The following is a 19,730-nucleotide window of genomic DNA, read 5'->3' as shown; positions in this document are numbered from 1 at the left end:
CCGCCCCCCGCTCCAGTAAGCCAGCTACACGCTGAAATCGAGTGTAATCGTGGCATTTCTTGCCTTGAAAGCACAATCCAAGAGGTTAAAACTTCCCTCTGAAATCCATAGCAAATAAGGGGGGGAAGCTGGATGCATGACATTTGAGTCTCCGCACGGATCGCAGTTGATCAATTGGTCATGGGGCGGCTAGAAAGAGAAAAGAAAAAAGCTTTCTGAAACGTTACGGATTCCAAACCGTCAGCAAGCTACTGTTAGCGAGTAGGTTTCATAGGATACTCACAACTCACGATCTGGGATCAATGAAACAATCCACTGTCTTTGATTGAGAACGAGTGGATGGGTGTGAATACCGCTCCCCCACCACGACCCTCCCCGCATAAGCATCACGCAAAAGACGTGGTCACCTCTACAGGTTTGAGCAGCGTCTGTTGTGGGGAAGCATTCAAGGTGAACCAAGTCTAGATTCTAGAAAGGTATGCAGGTAGTCCCAATAAGACTTGAGGCCATCTAGCTGGTCCATCCTGTGCTCTCGGTTTCATTAGCTAGTTGATTAGGCAATGGTGAGTTTTAGGGTTTACCATTCCAAATTCAAGCCGTGGCACAGTTAGGAGAGACTCCAAAAGGGCTAATCACAGGATGCGTGTAACGGGAAAAGTTTTTTCCTTCTATAGCCAGGCAAGGTACCTGATCCGTCGAGGTCCGTACATACGTTAGTGTATGGCGGAGATGTTGGACAGAGTAAGTTATAGCCATCCATCATCATCATCACCATTACCTCGCTCACCTAGCTTGGCAACCTTTCTTTCAATACTTACCGAACGCCAGGTAGCACTCTTCTCACGGCGTACTCGAAACCCACCTCACCCCCCATAACCCCTCACTGCGGACAGAGACGTCGTAATCACTCGGGGGCTGAGCCTTGCCAAGCCCCGAGTGATACCCGATGATGCTCACGTCCCCAACAATACCGCAGTGGCGTGTAGTTGATATACCACAGCAACCAGACACCGGGGGGGGCAGCAACCTGTACGACCATTGGCTTTGCCGTCGTCGTAATCCTCTGCCGACATAGCCGGATAAAGAAAACAGGCTTGGGACCTACGAGTCCTTTTCCTGCAGTGCAACTTTGACTCATGATTGGGGAGCTTTTACGGAGGCAGCTTTGTCTCTTTTCATGACGATGATGCGTCGCGTACGCAGACAGAAGTAAGCTTAAGTTTTCTGCCCTAGCTACTCTAGTAGAAGTATCGATCTCGTCTACTAAAAACAGAGCAACTCGGATCAACTCCGTCTTAGTACATACGTATACCCGAGAGATCTATAGAGTACATGAAGTAGGTAGGTAGCATCATATCATTCCATTCCTCCACGATCATTACTCAAATGGCGTAGAAGAAACACCCAGTAGTACGTATATCTCCAGGTGGCTCGTGGGGTCGACGCTCTGTAGAAAAATTAAAACTGTAAAGTGGTATGTATATACAACCTTACTCCCAAAAAAAAAACCGCCCAGCATTTCATATTGTGTTGATGACGCTAGGGCCACACATCGATACCAAGATGGATGTTCACGAACTACTATATGTACAAAATATTTATACCAAGATCATGGAATAGGGTTATCGCGTCGTTTCTGGGCGTACGTATTCATTCATATCACTGCCAATATTTACTTCTACACAAGCATTCACAACACTGAACAGTTCCAGATAAGCAAATTGAGGTCTCATTCCAAGTCAATGTAAATTGCCTAGATATATCCATGTCTGCTCTAGATCCTGGAACATACACCTCTCGACCACACCCTCCCCCGAGAGAAAAAAAAAAAAATAAATAGAGAAAAATAAAAGGCATAAAAACACGTAGCCAACCCTGTATTCCCCAAACCAAATAAACAGATCCCCAAACCAAAGACAAAAGGGAAAAAAAAAGTAGTAGACCAGGAAGAATATAAAGAAAAAGGTGGAGTCACTCCAAAGAAGCGGTGGGGAATCTGTCGCAATAAGGAAGCGCTATTCGCCTAAAATAATAACAGTAAAAGTAAAAAGCAAAGCAGAGAGTAGTTGAAAACAAGAAAAGAAAAATCGAAGAGAAATTCTAACGAACGTGTTTTTTTCCCCCTGACAAAATACCCATTTCTCTAAAGCACAGACTTAGCCAGTTAATGATGCTACACGAATACGCCCGGCCCCGAGACAGACAAACTCCCATCGTCACACATAAAATGGTCGCAGTGGGCGACCAATTCTCCAGATAAATATTGTTACGACTATGATCCGACTAACAATCCAACCCTTCGGTACACACCCTCAACCGCGTCCAACATCCCGTTCGCCTCAACGACCTTCTCAATGTTCTGGCCAATCTGCTCAACAGCTTCCGGCGCCGGGGCTGGGGTGGCCTCCTCGAAGAAGTCTTCTGGCTTGGCTTGACCTCCTACAATCATTTCAAGTCTCTCAAGTAGAGTGTTCACCCCTTGTCCGGGGAAGAGCTCATCCAGCGACTTGGACTCTTCCACCTCCTTAGACTCCTTAGGAGCAGGAACGCCCCACTCCTCCTCGTAGGCATCCATGAGGTCCTCAGGTGCTTCATATTCATCATCATCCCAGTTATAATTGTTGTTGACAAAGTTATTCGCGTTGCGGGGGAATGGGCAGAAGCCATCAGCAACGTGGGGAAGCGGATTGAGTTTATTCTCGGCGAATGAATCATCAAAATCAGAATTAACCTTTCCACTCAAGTCTTGAATGCTTGGACCCTCTGGGAGCGAGGTAACGGCAAACACTGTAGATGAGCTTCCTCCCCATGGATATGCCAAAGGCCAAGAGTCCTCAGAGACAGCAACATTAGGGTTGATGTCTTTGCGGGTAGATCGAACGGGTTCGGGCATTGGTGTAGATGCGGTCATTTCTGGGGCTGGGGTGGCAGCAACGGTTCCAGATTCGATGGTTGCAGCAAGGTATGCCGAGAATGCAGGTGAACCAAGAAGTGTCTTCGTGAATTCACTGATCTTGGCGTTCTCCTCTCTCAGCCTAGCATTCTCGTTCTGCATCTCGAGGTTTTCGTCTTTGCACTTTCTAATTTCCTCCTCCAAATCCATAATGTAACCTATGAATATTGCGTTAGCAACTTCCCCCTAAAATATTGTGTAATGGGGAATTACCCTTCCTCCTGCTCCTGAATGCGCGGGCTGAGACTTTGTTCCTCAGCTGTCTCCTCTCCTTGCTCGTCAATTTCTTTCCTTCCTCACTTGCAAGCAGTCTCTCATCCTCATCCATCTCGTCCTCATCCTTCTTCTTCAACTTGGGAATATTAGGTAGCACAGAAGGTGAACGAGCCGAAGTCGATGCCTTTTGAATTCTAAGCGAATTCATAATCTTCTCCACACTTTCCTCGACACTGTTTGGTGAAGCCATCTTCGCCTGAGCCTTCTGCTGAAGCCACATCTGTTGCTGTTGGAAGACAGCCTGCTGCTGATGAATCCCAGGGTAGTACCTCCCGGCCGTAGCCATAGGCGCAACCGCGGGGACTGGCGGTGGTGCAGATACCAAACCCACCTCTGACTTCACTGAGGTTTCTAGTGCATCGAAGGGCGAGATGGTGCCAGGGTTTACAAAGTCTGTAGACGAGTTGCCATATGAAGGCATCATGTCATTGCTGGAAGGAGAGAGGTAGTCGTTGCCAAACATGTAGGAGTTCGTATCTGGTGACATCGATGTTGAAGAAGGCAGGAGGTCTCTATAATAACCAGCGTCTACAGGAAGACTTCCTGTTTGTTGTGGGTGACGGTCGTACTGATGACTAGGGCCAGAGAAGCCGGTAGCCGAGTGGGTGTTGGAAGTCTGGTTCAAACTGGACGAAGTCTGTGACGAAAACGAGACTTGGGGCAGGGTAGGTGAGGGAGATGTAAAGGCACCGTCGTAATTAATCCAAGAGTCGATGTCGTTATTGAACGAGTCTTGGTTGCTAAAGGGCGAGCTTGAGGGGTTCCTGCTCATACTTTGTTGGGAGGACATTGCAAACGTGAAGGCAGTAGCCTTTGTAGAAGCTGGGAGTTAGACAGTGGTAGAGCAGCGGTGTTCACTTTAGTACAGTAGGTTTGAGTATCCCTCTGGGAGCTGCTGATGAGATGGGAGACGTATGAATAAAAGTGACCGAGAGATTAAGCGAGAGAGCAAGTATTATTTCGGTACTTACAGAGGATGTAGTTAAAGAAGTATGGGGGGTGTTATGGTATGTATGTATATCTTGGGAGAGTAGTGAATAATAGATGTTTATTGTATTGGAGTGGTTATGGTGACGATGATGAAGAGGGAAGAGAGATGATGAGAGGAGGAGGAACGGCTGAATGGTGTGAATGGCGTGAATGGAACGAGCGAGAGGTGAAATGGTGGTGGCAGCAAATGAGTAGGTAAATGTGTAAGTTACAAGGGCGGCTGTGTAGGGGTGGGTGGGAGAAGTAAGAAGAGGAAATTCGGGGGAAGATGCTGATTTGATTGATTCAAGGGAAAGCAAGCCCAGGATCTTGCAGGCATCTGGGGAGGAAGGAAGCAGGCTGGGGCTGTGCCTTGGACTAGTCTCGGCGGATTCGTGTTCACCCGCTCTGCGATGCTCAAAACGGTCCTTGCAGCGCTTGGCGCCTTAGATCCCAAGCTCAACTCAGGCATTCCTCTTCTTACTTGGGCTCTTCCTCACATTTGTTCTGCGAATTTTTTAACAGCCAGCACTGATGACTGGATCAAATAATTCCATCACCCCAGTACTTTTACACCAGTCGCTGGCTGAGTGCACTGCTCTCGGCCGTTGTCGCTTCTAACAATAAATCCTGTGAAGCAGCGGGCTATGGAAGCTTGTAGGAAACGAGCGAGTAAGAAACCGAATTCCACAACCAAACAGAAGTGCAGACTGCAGCCTAGGAAGTATCACATCGTGGGAAAGCGGGCGGGTATCATGGCGTCTCCGCAGAAGATCATTTACAACATGTTGTACTCTACTCCACCTGCCTACTCCTTCATATTACACGCCGCCTCACTCTCAGCCGAACTCGAGATAGTCGTTATTTTCGAAATGGCTGATTAAGTATATGTATCCTTAGATTCTGCGGAATGGGACACCTACACTCGTTGGATCATTACCTATAAACTACATTTATGTACCTGTATGTAATGGCTTTTCAGAGCTGGTGGTAGACGATGCTTTTAACCCCTTGGATCCTTCTTCCTTTACCGGCTCCTCTTTCTTTCGAAGACTGCAAGGCAGATGGACTTCTCCTACTCTGGGCGCTTGGCACCCACTTCTTCCTTCCTTTCCCAAGGAGCTTACGTCACGTACCCTGGTTCGTGTATGACATAGGGTTTGGGGCTAAAGTGCACGTGTGGCTTGCAGGCAGGCTCAGCGTTACTATTTATAGCTTGGAGGCTCTGGTCCTTAGGCAAAGAAAATCCTTATGATATCCGAAACGGAAAAGATTCACAGTGGCTGATGATTTATTAGGCCCCACTCAGAACTCTACGCAAAGCCACACGGCATTAGAGGCGAGGGATCCGGTAAGGATTCATAGTACCGGACCGTGCTCCAGGAGAATGGACGGAACTTTCCGTCTATCTCTTTCTCACACCCGAAACTCACTACCGAAGCTCTCTCGGAAATCTAGCTAAGAAAAACTGTGAAGCGATCTTTCGGTTCGACATGCTTGAGGATCAAATACCTACATTTACGTACCTATGGGTCCGACAAGCTTCTGTGACTGATTCTGGAACGTGTATCATCTAAACGGCCCTGAGACGAGCTTGAGGACTAGGTACCTCCCCTAAGATCGCGGAGGGGGGGTAAAGATCTCTAAGCTTCAGCTCTGATAGGCCGAGGAAGCAAAAACACCACTTGTTTCGTTTACTTTTGGTTTGGCTAGTATAAACTTCTCGTTCGTTCTATCATACCGATACCATGCCAGCCGTGAAACAAAACATTCATGTTGATCTTTGGGATGCCGCTTGAAGTTCCAGAGGTAGCTCGGCAGCAGTTCCTACCAAATTAGTGTAGTAACAAACGCCGAGGTCAGTGCGGAATGAATATGAAAGCTTAGTAAATCGCCGTTCCTGGAACCTTTTACTTAGTACAGCACCCCGACTTTGGTTGACATGGCTCTTGGACCCTTCACATAGTAACAAAAAGTAAAAATCTCGGGATATATATTCATTTCTAGATTAAATCCACATGCAATAGCCAACTCAGTATCGACTTCTTTCAACCAGTCCGAGCGGGGCCAGCAATCATACTATCGATATTGCCGTTATGCATGATGGAATGCTCCGTAGCCTACCCCTCCCTCTGGGTGGGAAGGATGAGCTTGTTCAGGAGTCTTCTTCTGGGTCGTTTCATCGGACAAACCCTCCTAAAGCAACTTATAGCGGGTTTCCGGGGTGATCTCCTTTCCAAGACCAGGAGACTTCGTGGAATCAGATTTATGGATACAACACTTAACTCTATGCAGTTGTGGATATGTGCCGGACAAGTGTGCTAATATATTATTGACGATCGGAATATTCGCCGCTCACTGAATATGTACCTTACTTCCCGCTGTCCTGGTACACCCCCGCCAGAAATAAAGAAAAAGCAGTCTTCCTTTGGCGGGGAAAGATCTAACTGAGCAAAAGGTCCTTGATACTAACGTGCCAGCGCTTGATTGCATACATCATGGTCCGGGCTGTCACTGTCCTGCATGTAGCTTGTGGTTCAACTGTCGCCACTCACAAACATCGGTAGTAAGTTCCCAGTGGAACGTCCGAAGGAAAGAAGAAAGAAGGTGGACGCTAGCGGGGAAGCTAACTTATTCAAGACGAGATGAAACATCGAGAGATTTGGTACTGGGCTCCTACTAACTAAATCAAGACGAAACTGTGAAAAGGGGGTAATGATAAATCCAGACTTCGAAAAATACTGGAGAAAATCTATCTATACTATAGTGCGCGGGTTGAATCCAAGCGATGATGACTATAGTATCATTGACTGCCTAGCTGGGTTTGGGAGAAATGATGGTCTGATCGTAAGGCGGTCTCTGGTCCTCTCGATAGTTGTGAGCCGTCTAGTTTGATATATCCAGGTAAATCGATATCTACTTGTTTCGCAAGGCGGAGTTATAATGTCAATCCTATTAGGATGTCCTTCCAGCGCATGTACGACGTGGTGCACTGCCCGCTCATGTCTCTCGAGATAGGAAAACTCGGGATTATATGGAATTCCTCACACAGTGATTAACGAATCTCATAATCCCACGAAGCATAGTGGTTCAATAGGTATTTATTTCATAATAATATCTGTCAGCATTCTTGATGTTGGGATTCTAGATCTTTTTCCTTGATTTGTGGGTTTTGTCTTTGGTGCAGATCGATTCAATACTACTGGTCATGTTTGTTAATCGTTGATGCATCCATAAGTCACTAGACAGAGCACATACCCACTAGACAGAGTAAAATTCTCCACTAGCTTACAAGTAGACAACCACTTCAACAAATAGTTGTATCCGTCTCCAAGCGTTCCTCCAATCGGCCCAAACCATACAAAGTACATGTGGCGAGTGATATCCTATGATTTCTAGATCTGCGTCAAACCGATATCTGGTTCAGTCTCTGCGCATATTTTATTATGATCGTCGGGCTTTTTATTATTCGTAGACATCATGTGAGATTTTTTGCGCTTGACATAATTCGATCCCCAAAACTTATGTAGATATGGTATCAAATAAATTAACGCCAGGGCCACAATCCCGAGTCGCCGTGGATCGGCCGAAGCCAGTCTGTGGTATTGTCCCATTACCGAGCGAACCAACACAGGCACGAAAACCACCACCTGCGTTCTGGACAAGGTATAATTTGGAGAACAGATGTAAAATAAACTTGTTTTTATTGATGCCGCTGCGGCCATCTGCTGCATCAAAATATTCCAAGATTCGCTAGATAGGTCGTTAAAACTTCCTCTTTTGGTAAGTGTATGTAAATCAATTGCTTCCATCTGGAGGTAACAACCATCTGGCTTAGACACTTTTCCATTTGCTAGGAGTTTAGTCTACGTATATATAGCATCTAAAACCCAAATACCGGACTGTGGGATATAGGACATCGCTTATCTTTAATTCTATGCTTACGGATTGTGAATGCTCAGAACCACCCATACCTATTAACGCCAACGACATAAGGATTAGATGAATAAGTGGTATACCGGTAGTTAGGGTGGCGATGGAATTTTCATGCCACGAATGGAAAGGAAATGTCGGCAATATTGGTGGGGAAAACCTGAGGTATTCTATAGGTTAGATTTGAGTAAGAAAAAGATCATGACACACCTACACAGCAATGGATTGTCATGATCATGGAACAATGGCAAGATAGTTACAAAATTAAGTCACTTCTTTTTGTCTTGTCCGACAACAAGTAACCTACATAATAATACGTATATGGTTCCCCCAGCCTTAAAGATAACATGCGAAAAATGCCAAGTCTCTGATAAATTTTCAACCACGATTGATATTAAAAATCCGTAAGATAGAAGGCTGGATACCGTGATGAAGAAGAGTTCTATCATTACGGATTTTTAATATCAATCGTGGTTGAAAATTTATCAGAGACTTGGCATTTTTCTCATGTTACCTTTAAGGCTGGGGGAACCATACTTAGTTGAATTAACCCATGTCATAATTTGATATTGATCAAGACATTAAGATATTTACATATAACCCAGATACTTAAACCTGTGATGAATTAGCGATCAACCTCTAATACTCTCGAATCTCGCATTCGCCGGTTGGTGTTACAGTTGATTCGTTGTTCTCTCTATTGCGAGCAACCGGAAAACGATCTGCGCACCGCCACCAATGTCAATGATTGCAAAAGGGATTTACTCTCTCTAGAATCCTTGATGGTTGGATATGATATCTTCAAAAAAAAGAAAATATATGCAATGAAGCTCAATCCCGGACTCGAACCGGGGTTGCCGGAAGTTTAGCTCAAAATCCAGAGTGATAACCTCTACACTAATCAAGCGGTGCGTTGCGGGCCAATCGGACATATAACCCCTCTCCTTCAATCCAATCTTGTATTACAAGGTTCCGGTATTCGTTTGCCGCTTTTTCTTCCCTGTTTGGCCATTCGTGCTTGTTGATCATATGATATCACTCGGTGATTAGCGGATTTCTTACCTGCATTTAACTCCGAAACCACTCTCCACACTACAAGATAAACTAGAAGGAAGGCTCAAAGAATAGAAAACAGATAACACACATCAAATCTAGACTTGTATGACCACAGACTATCACCTATTCATCGGAATTTCATGTACGTAGTAGGTCCAACAGTGTATCCCATCAACCGTAGCAACCGAGTTAAGGACCCGATTGGGTCCCACTTGAAATAAAGTGACCTTTCTTAAATTCACAACACCAGCTTCGTGAGTACTATATTAGGAGCTCTTATTGGGATCGGTTGATAAACTTTCCCGCTTCTTTGTTATTAGTGAGCAGGGCTGGATTATATCGTTTTTGTGTTTTTATCGAGGTTAGAGTTGCAAAGTACCCAATTAAAACCTCAGGCTTCTACGGTTCATGGGATAGCGTCATATCATTAACGTTTTTTTATGAATGAACACCGTTGCGTAGAATCTTAAGTCTAGTTATCCCTGTTTTTGGATCTCTTGTTGAAGAACGTCTTGCTTATAGTTTCCATCATCGATAATACCAAGCTCGCTAGCGCGCGCCTGAGGGATCAAGGCTGCCTCAAACTAGATCACCCTGAAACGTATCCTCAAATCAAAATCCTTACTAATAAAATACATTTCTAAGCGCTTTACCTAAGTCCCTTCCCGAGTATAGTGGATTCATCTAGATTATAACTACAGGCGAGTAAAAACTGTGTTCTAAGTCCGAGTGGTGAATCATTAATTATCAATTGGACTCAAGGTCACCACCCATGATATTTCAATGGTCGCCTAATATCCTTCATATCTCTTATTAGGTCAGGGAAAGAAGACTTTCGCAAATAGCGGGATTCGGCCGACCAGGCTCGTACATATAGGTCATAAAGAATCCAGCGATCCACTACTGAAACCTCTCTGAGATTCTAATGTGCTATGATAGGCCGGCAAAGCTTGCTAGATACGAACCTAGGATAGAGTGTGAGATATCTGCTGTGCCAGTACGCACAGTATTAAGTATGATGCTCGATATCTATTTTCTAGTGTATCTATACTATGGTATTTAATGACTCCGGCGGGCATATGCGTCACGCCCCCAAGTTGCCTTGCTCATTCTACGGTGCAGCAATATTTTTAAACGAAGCGCCTGATAAACGGACTCCGAACATATATATATTCCCTGGAACATGCAGAGCTTCTCCACTTTGCTAGATCTAGAGTAAGTACAGCCAGCTGCAAAATCTTCTATTTGGCTCCCTGTCCCATTGCTGAAAATCTCTCAAATGGTGAGTATGGTTTCGAGCGGTCTCGCCCCCATGAGGGGCTAGTCTCAAATAAATAAAACGGCTTTATGGTCAAGTTGAGACCCCAAAATGCTTGGCTACAACCATTTAGTTGGGAATCATATCCAATCACTCGGATGAGAATCCTCGGAGCGAAACCCCTAGCCAAAAATTGGTGATGTCAGCATGACTGAGAGCAGAGTGTTGATTGACTGGGGATTCTTCGTTTATGCCATGTCAAACCCCTACATATTGTCCAAGTTACAAGTTCTACAAGCATCATGTCTTCATCCGGATCCTCCAACGAGTCTTCGGCGTTTCATGACACAGAGATTATCACCGCAGACGACAGTTACTCGGATTGGGAGGTGATCACAAACAGATCCGAGTCAAAGTCGCCAGAACCAGGCGAACCTCCTCAAAGCCCTTTGCACGCAGTAACTCTCGCACTTGCCGAGATCAGAAGGCTGTTTGCAGACCCGGTAACAGACTCTCCGCTACCATGCGAACCTGCCGAACCATACGACGAGCCAACGGAATCCCCCGAGGTAATCAAGAAGCTACGCAAAGAATCCAAACCAACAATGGAAGAATTTGACGAGTCAATCGAGCATTCTGCAGCTCCTGGTATGCGAAACCCGACAAGCTCGGTGGATTCCATCGGGGAATCCGCGGGAGTCAAGTTGGTAGAGTCGGAACTGTTCAACATCCGGAAATCACACATTCGTAAGGCCATAAAAGAATTGGAGATGGTAAATTCTTCTATGCTAGCTACCATCACACGCGGAGATCTAGATGACCCGAGAGCCGATGATAAGCCTAAGCTGGCTAGGAAAAAAAGGCAGCGTCGGCATTCATCTACGAAAAGGAAACCGAATACTGCAGAATCTTCAACGTCCCGCAATTTAGAGGAATTTTTTCCCTGCCCGAGTCAAGCTGATCAGCATGAGCCTTTCCCTGCTTTTACAATTCCAGCCCCCGGGTCCCCACCGCATTTCGCACCGCCTAGCAACTCAATAGCCTGTAGGTTTCGGGCAGTAGGTTTGTACTATGACCCTGAACCTAAGCCAGAAGAAGACTCTTGAGACATCGGTATTCCCCCCGAGCCTCCGCGTATTAGTTATCGCGAAACTAACATCGTGTAGTCATTTCCCCATATATGTCCATTATTGCTAGAGATTCTGGTCATATAGGGTGTCAAATAAATTAAGCAAGGCTGTTTTCATCGAAGGGAGGAATGTGTGGTGATGTATTTGGTGAAGTGCTGAGGTGGGGACAGCGATTTTCTAGTGCACCTCCTGCGGTTAGGGCTTCAAAGTTGGCAATTAATTTACAATTCATACACAAGGAGCTCGAAGTTTAGAAAATGTATTCAACAGTTTTAGGCATTATAAATTTGAAACTGCAGCGCTTTTTATATACTTAGTAATGGTGTATGTCTCTATTCTACTGTGTCGAAGGAAGAACTTGATATTTTCTGTCTCCCAAGTAGTCTAAGACTCCATGTACATATATGTACTCGGTAAATCGAAGTTACAGTAGCTAGCAGTGAAATACAGTCTTCCGATACACGTAGTCCATGCCATTTTGGTCATCTCAGATTTCTCCATGGTGGATTACATCTCATACGCAATGCAAATCTAAGAAAATAATTTTCCTATCTAAGAAAATCGCCTTACAGCCTCTATGGGGATCAATTTACTGCTCAACAAGAATAGGATTTCCCTAATTGGTGAGTGAAATGGCAGAGAAACCGAAGCAAGTACAATTTGGCTGCTATTAGTAGCCTATGAGGTCTCAAGAAAGGTTGCTTGAACTTTTTCGAAGTTTGTTCTACCTACTAGCTTAATGAAGTCCCTCGATAAATTATATATATAATGTGTTATCAAGCAGAGTAGTGAGAGTAACATAAATTTGCAAAAAGCAGAAAAGTACCAGCACATGTATCAAATGCATGTCCTATCAAATGCGTAACATCAGAGTGTGGGGGCGTACCAAAGAAAAGTCCAAATACAATAAAAAGAAAAAAGAAAAAGAAAAAGAAAATACACATACCAAGAGGGTCCTTGGGTCCGCAAGACCATACAAATCTCAACCCAAATCAATATCTAAAACAGCACCCAATGTGCAGGCAAGCGATAGACCAGCCAGGATCCAAAGAAGTAACAACTTCATCCCCCAAAAGATTATCGACGTCGCCTAAACATCATCGAAATAATTCCACCATGGAAGCTCTGGGCTCCAATTCTTTGGTTTCCCAAAAGGTCTGATTCCCATTCTGCGTGCCTCCTTCTCTCTATATTCCCTTCTCTGGATCAATCTCTCGCACAATTTGGTGAGCGACCACTTTGTCCTCCGCTCACCAGTGGCACCCGCGTCTTCAAATAACACCGTCCTCAAATAATCCGCAGATATATTGGATCCCCTGAGTTTGAGGTTTGGATCTCCGACTGTCCAGATATTCCATCTATCATCTTCTTTAGGGGGGCGTACAGGGCGCCCGCCACTGCTCATTCTGGCACGCTTTGAGCGTGGCTCCTGTTCACCTTCGCGAAGAGTATATGCAACGTTCGGGTCGAGGTTCATGTACAAAGCCCGGAATTCCTCAAAGCTGATATCATCTACTTGCTGCTTCCAGGGTTCCTGTTTCTCCCCTACTTTGCGCGACTGCCGTAGTTGTTGGCCTGGCTCTTCATCATCATCAGAGATTTCATGATAAAAACGCTTCTTCGTATTAGAGGGGCGTGCATATATGGCTGAGGGATCAAATTTATGGATTGCTGGGTCGTAAATGAGGCTATCTTGCATCTTCTCTTTGCCCTTGCCTTTAACTTTACTTTTGACCCCGGCCTTTTCTTTTGACTTTTTCTCTGCAAGGCGCTGGTTATACCGATGCATCGACAAGACATCTTGCTGAAATTGCAGCTTTGCTTCAAGTTCCTCGGGAGTGAGATTCTCATCAGGGGGGCCCAGATGCTGTTGGAAAAACTTCTTTTAACAGCGGCTTCTCGGGATAGAGATGTGAGAGAGAGAAAACGTACTGGGAGGTATTTCTCGAGATCAATTGGCTGAGGAGAAGAATGGGAATCAGAAACTGTGGAAGCATAGTCATAGGACTCTGGGTTTGTGTATCTCGGTACTGGAGAGGACAGATCGCCGTTCCTGGATAGGGGTTTCTTTTGTTAGTTATTCCATTTTCCAGGTGTTCTGTTGGACAAAACTACACATTTACCAAGAGGGGCGGTGAAAGAAAGAAAAAGAAGGAAGGCAAAGAATTTAAGCACGTACCATGGCTCATCCAACTCTGACTGGTTAGTTGATTTTTGTTGTTGACCTTCATCAAAGCCTTTCTGTACTAGTCCTTCCAGTTGATTATTCTGAAGAGTTTGCAACCCTTGTCGTGGGGTTTCACCAAAATTCTGCGGTTCTTGTTGGATTCCTTCATGCTTGACCGTTCCGTTATTTTGACTTTTCCGGAAATCGAGAAGTTCCTGCTGGGCTTGGCTTCCTCCAGTATCGTTGGGCAATTCAAGATGTTGATTTTTCAATTTCCCTTGTTGGCTTCCGACTTCAGAGTTGAGAATTTCCTGATATTGACTTCCTCCAGTGTCGTTGGGCGATGGCTCGGGATGTTGATTTCCCAATTCTTGTTGTTGGCAAGGAATTTCCGCAGATTTGATCATTTCTTTGTTTTCACTCTGCCAAAAGTTGAAAAGTTCATTGCCATCTGAGGCCCCTCCAGGATCACTAGGAACTTCGGAATGTTGTTCCCCCATCAAGTTCTGCAAGCCAGAGTTGTCATGGCCGTCAAGAGCCCATTCTTCTAGGGTATTTGGCCCCCAGTACTCCGGCTGTTCGTCTTTGATTACTGGTGGGGGGCTTGATGGTCCAGCAACATCCTCTAGCCCTTCTAGTCGCTGGTTGAAAGTTTTGGACCAAGCCTCCTGATCTCGAGCCCATTCTTCTAGTTGGTTTTCATAATTCGTCTTGTACTCGTATTTACTCATATGGTTGAACTTTGGAGAGTATTTTTCGAATATTTGAATTGTTATTAAGGATTTGAATAATTGGGACCCGAACCTATTGAGACGGTTGACTAAAGATGGAAAAAAATGATTTGAAGTGCCAGGACTACGAAGAAAGAGTCAATGACACTGGAACTGGTGTTTTGACCGTGCAGAGCAAAAAGTGACAAAAAAAAGGCTGTATGAATAAATCAGTTGATTTGGTTTTCAAAAACAGGTTCTAACCGGTTATATAGATACGATAAAATCCAAATTCCCAGATACTATGGTATACCTTGGAGGAGAATTTATGACGAAATCACATCCTGATAAATTTATACTATGGGTGTTTGTGTAAGAAACCATATTTCCTGTTTTTTAGGACAGATTTATCAGGCTAGTGTAAAGAAATTTCGGCACTAGAATACGGTTCTAGACTATTTTGGTGATTAGGGTGGTTTGTATGAAAGGGTGTTGACTGTGGGAGCTGTACGTGGTGGATACTTATATATCAGTGATGGCCGGCCCCAACGAAATACTATGTGGAATGACTGCAAAGATTTCTGGTAGTCGATACTGAAATGAGTATGAGTAGTTAAAGACCCTAATCTTTAAGTACAGATGGTTTTTGTGGGGTAAATGGTGTGATTTCGGTCGATCGATATACACGTATTTTCCTATCTTTGTATTAATGTACCGCCGGTTTCGGAAGCAGGACGTCTTCGAAAGGAGTCAATGTAAGGAATTCTCATTATCCCTCAATATATGACTCTTTCCCGCCTTATTCTGTCCAATTAGCGGTTACCTTTGACGAAAAAAGACTTGCAACTTCATCGAGTGATAATCCATGATTACTCTCGTCGTCAAAATATTTTCCCTCGAAGAAACAAATATGTGAGTTAAAATATGGCGCGAGAAGGCATAGGGGTGGGGTGTATCAACTTCAGAGGAACTTTTTTTGTATGAGAATTAGAGAAAATTCCACCGTTGGGCTAGGCGCTAGTACCATTATGGGAGTAGATCTCCCAATTTCTATAGATTGATTGGCTGCAAACGCCGAAGTTTACACACCTACCCACCATAGCTTCTCGAGCCATAGGTTAATCATAGAATTTCTATAACATAGGAAGTCAACTCTAGTTAGCTAGCGTCGTACTTTCTTTTTTTCGTCCCGATCGACCTTTCTATGTGTTCATCCTGCCTTTTTTTTTTCTTTCGGTCTTTACACGTGCTTTCTATGATTTCGTCTGTTTAAAATGTGGTCTGATATGTACGTATGTGTACTAATATTTCCGTTTTTCTTTTTTTCATCCTGGCGTGGGCTGTATAAATGTAGGTTGTAATTTTTCCCTTAGTCATGGCTCGATCTGTCTATATTCTCCTCATAAGTCGAATAGTGGACGGCCACGAGCAGGAAGAACACTTATACTCAGCTACTTGTAGCTAGGCTCGAGCTTTGAAGTAACCCATAATACAGCTGTCACACATCGTTTGTCTGTTTGCACAAACACGTAGGTTACATGTAGTTAGTACATGTATTAGAGCTAGAGTTACGTGTCAGAGATCGATCGTGTATACAATACCTATATACACAAATAAGAGCGAGATTAGGTAGAGAAACCAACCCCCGAAAAGCTCAGATCGTCTCATCTTGTAGTGACTTCACAAAGACGAGGACTCGGTGGTTCAACCACACTGGCCGGACGTAGATGTGGAAAGCACCACCTCAACATCATGAGTTGAAATAGGACAAATAAGATCCCTGCAAGACCTACTTCCGCCGAAACTCCCCCACTTGTCTAATCCCAGCTACTACAGAATTATTAATAGACATGAAGCAAAAATCCTCGAAGTTTTGTTTCTCTGTGCCCATCACCACGCACGGGATACCCCAACCTGCATGCCAAGAACAGACTAACCGTTCGAGTGACATCTCATGATCCCACATCCACACATATAGCGCCAGGGGGTGATAGGCCTACATTCTTCCACCATGGAATGAGACGAAGTAGGTTATATAATATCTATCGATCAAAATCTACAGTACCAGAAATAGAGGATGTCGTAGTTCTACCGTAACCCATATTCGGTAAAGCGCAGCATTAAGGAGCAGAAACATCGAGCCACTCTGGTATCACCGCCACATGTATCACATTGGTGCGTTCTCTTACACTCCATCAGCATAGATACGGTATTGCTGCCATACCTGTACGGCATTTCTTGGCGTGATGATATCCTCCTTTTTCTATCGAGTGATACCTGGTGACTACAATAAATACAAATTCCCCCGGCCCGTAGGAAATAGATTTCGTATTGATTGACCGACTGATAATTCATTAAAAATAGATTTTCGTGTGAAACGGTGGGGGTTATTTTTACTATTATTCTGATACCCAGCTGGCTCTGGATCTTGTTTAGTTTTTCTATGTAACGAAAAAACGCGTGACAAATTCAAAAATCACTTTTGCGGTTTTAGCCGAATTAACAGACAAGCAAGTCCTTTCTAAAATTTATTTTGTCCCTTCCATTCTCTGATCGACGGATCGGTCCAGCGTTCTGAAACCAGACCTTAAGCTTATTTTGCGTGACAGTATAGTTCAGAAGGCCGTTCACTCGCCTCAAGTTTGTATGCACGGCGAGTGAATGAGTCAGTGAGTTTACTACAATCAATGATCAATTACCACACAATCATCAGTCAGCTTGTGTGCTAGTGAAAGTACGAGTGATAGTTCATGATTACGATCTATAACCTTTTTTTATCTTACTGAGTGGAAATAAAACCGTAAAAACTGGCTTGTAAACAAACAACATTTCTCTAGTACATTTTTACCGCGAGAATAATGTTCCGTTGTCATTACTTTTGTGTTTGTAACCGCATTTTCTTCGCGGAAAGGTTATTTTTTTTGTCACATTGTTAGAAAAACGGTGAATAGTGACTTATTGCGTATTTTGTTTCCGAATCACACGTATCCAGGCTTCGGGTTGTATACAGTTACCCGATCGACCAGCCCACCACACCACTGAGGCCCAACCTTGCCAGGTATGCAAACACTAGGCCGAGTGATAACTCATGACCAAACTCCACATCCGCTGCGCGCCACACCTCTCCACCAACAACATACACAACCAACCACCCTACCTATCATCACTCTCCCCGTGAATCCTTTCACAACACAGCACAGCACAGCACATCAGATCTTCTCGCTCCGGGCGCCAAGCCACGCACTAATCCCACACCGGTCTATATCCCCGATTCGCGAATCGGACGGGCCCAAACAACGGCGGCAGCAGATCCCGGCCCGGGGTTGATCTACAGGGCTGCGTCTTACATCTGCGGGGTAGGGAGAGGTGGGTTGGGTGGTAAACCTGGTATGGGATGCGTGGTTGTTGTTTGGTTCTCTGCGTGGCCGGACGGGTAGGCGGGTCATGGACGGGTGCCATGGACGGCTGGCCTACATATGCGAGATCGATTCGATCAAAAACAAAAACAAAAAAACAAAACAAATAACATCAGGCGTGCAGAAAGGATTGGCCCGCTGTCATGAGCCCGGGAGGCAGGGGGAGGGGGGAGGGGGAGGGGGGAGGGGGAGGGGGGAGATGGACTGTAGATGGAGGGTAGATGGGCTTTTGGCTTACAGGCTAGCATAGCATGAGCCTGTGGGATTTTTTTTTTTTTTTTTTACCAATGGTTTTTATTTTTAATTGTGCCAGTACTATAGCACGTGGAGGGCTTAACTTTTGAAAAAAAAAGCTAATATTTACACATCTAGAGATACTGTTCGGCCTCAGGTCCGTCGTGTGGTAACATCCTCCACATTCCAATCCGCACTGGCGCAGAATTAAGATCTCCGATCATATCAGATCCAACCACGATCTACTCCACCCAGGGCATCTTGAGGAATCCGGAAAAAACAATCTTCAACTTTTTTGGACTCTCTAACGGCTTCACTTCTCTAAATGTCGGGGCTGACTGATCCTATAAACAGCTGCATGTTTTATCAAGTGATATTGCATGACGACACCGACAACACCCATCACAACATCGCCATCACAGCACGGAAACCTGTCGTATCCCTCGCGAATCCGAGATCTGCAAAAAACGGACTGGTAGGGCTGCATGTGTAGTGATGGTCATGGTGGTGGTGATGGGATCTTTTGATATCGATCGATCAAAGCCAGTGAACCCGTGTCTGGCGCACCAGTATGCGTGAAACGATACTTTCCAAAGAAATATAGTGAGAAAAAAAAATATTCAACGGCGTCGGCCATACGTTTTGTTTTTCTAGCTCTGTTTTGCTTTTCTACTCGACGGATAGGATGGTGGTGGGCTGTAGATAGATGTGGTGAGTGCACGTGGGCGACTGCGTGCATCTGTATGGACGCTAGGGGTCTGGAGGTTATAAAGCTAGGTAATAATTATATATCCCTTAACAGCGTACGATATAATATGGAGCGCAAGAAATAAGGTATATTTGATTCCACTGGAGTTTATAATAGGTAGCTTCAGAAGACCTCTATCCTAAGAAGATGAAGTATAGAGCCATCGAGTGATATTCTGTGATTACATCTAAACAACTATCGTTATTCTCTCTACGACCGACAAGATAAGGCTTAAGTAATTACAGCCCAGTATCAGAAGTAAAGCCGACCGGCCAGACTACCCATAGGTCCAGATCTAGAGATTCCACAACATATATCCACCTCATCGATGGAGAATCACAATACCGGCGTCCAATAAAGAATACACTCCATCACCGCCAGCAGGTGCATCGCGAGTTAATATCAAAGCATATTTTCAAAACGACGTTCGGCTTCGCCGATAATAAAGTGTTCACCGCAATGTAGCACCACATTGAACACTCTGCGTTTGCAGAGTACCTATATGTACACAGGTATGACAGAGTGAAGGAAAAAAGGGTCGAGTGTCTCCGGGCACGCGACTCGACGGAGATTTATATGGATGGAGGAATATTTGGCTAAACTGCCCATGGTACTCGCGTATCGTATTGTATCGTGTTACAAACCCGCACCGAAACTCCCGGTGGCAGCACAGAGCGTGTAGCCGTGACAGATAGCGATTAATACAATTCAGGCGGACAGACAGGCCTTTAAAGCCCACCGCCACCACGCACAGCGGGAAGAAAGGGAGGAAGGAAGGGAGGAAGGAAGGGACGGAGGAAGGATAGATCTCGACGCCCGCCCCGGGCTATCTGCCCGGCGTTCATGGTTGGGTAAATCGTAACTACTGCTGTGTTACGAG

General features: G+C 44.9%; 4 protein-coding genes across 4 annotated transcripts; 2 read left to right on the top strand and 2 right to left on the bottom strand.

Annotated features, from left to right (window-relative positions):
• Positions 1–729: 729 nt before the first annotated feature.
• LAJ45_03455 (uncharacterized protein) lies at positions 730–1,748 on the top strand (the record flags this gene model as incomplete). The annotated part of the gene is made up of 7 exons (XM_046113041.1): positions 730–741; positions 829–847; positions 1,204–1,209; positions 1,300–1,341; positions 1,396–1,474; positions 1,544–1,642; positions 1,718–1,748. The coding sequence occupies 7 exons, from the start codon at positions 730–732 to the stop codon at positions 1,746–1,748; spliced, it is 288 nt and encodes a 95-aa protein (XP_045973918.1).
• Positions 1,749–2,272: 524 nt separating this feature from the next.
• LAJ45_03454 (uncharacterized protein) lies at positions 2,273–4,019 on the bottom strand (the record flags this gene model as incomplete). The annotated part of the gene is made up of 2 exons (XM_046113040.1): positions 2,273–3,111; positions 3,167–4,019. The coding sequence occupies 2 exons, from the start codon at positions 4,017–4,019 to the stop codon at positions 2,273–2,275; spliced, it is 1,692 nt and encodes a 563-aa protein (XP_045973917.1).
• Positions 4,020–10,747: 6,728 nt separating this feature from the next.
• On the top strand, positions 10,748–11,551 carry LAJ45_03453 (uncharacterized protein; the record flags this gene model as incomplete). The annotated part of the gene is made up of 1 exon (XM_046113039.1): positions 10,748–11,551. One exon carries the CDS (start codon positions 10,748–10,750, stop codon positions 11,549–11,551), a length of 804 nt encoding a protein of 267 aa, XP_045973916.1.
• A 1,114-nt stretch (positions 11,552–12,665) lies between these two features.
• On the bottom strand, positions 12,666–14,473 carry LAJ45_03452 (uncharacterized protein; the record flags this gene model as incomplete). Its single annotated transcript, XM_046113038.1, has 3 exons — positions 12,666–13,442; positions 13,508–13,628; positions 13,755–14,473. 3 exons carry the CDS (start codon positions 14,471–14,473, stop codon positions 12,666–12,668), a joined length of 1,617 nt encoding a protein of 538 aa, XP_045973915.1.
• Positions 14,474–19,730: the final 5,257 nt, after the last annotated feature.

Source organism: Morchella importuna (assembly GCF_003444635.1).
Source record: "Morchella importuna strain M04M26 chromosome Unknown Morimp01GS007, whole genome shotgun sequence".
NCBI classification, from domain to species: Eukaryota; Fungi; Ascomycota; class Pezizomycetes; order Pezizales; family Morchellaceae; genus Morchella; species Morchella importuna.
The sequence above is the reverse complement of the archived record's forward strand: the minus strand, read 5'-3'. Positions and strand labels throughout refer to the sequence as shown.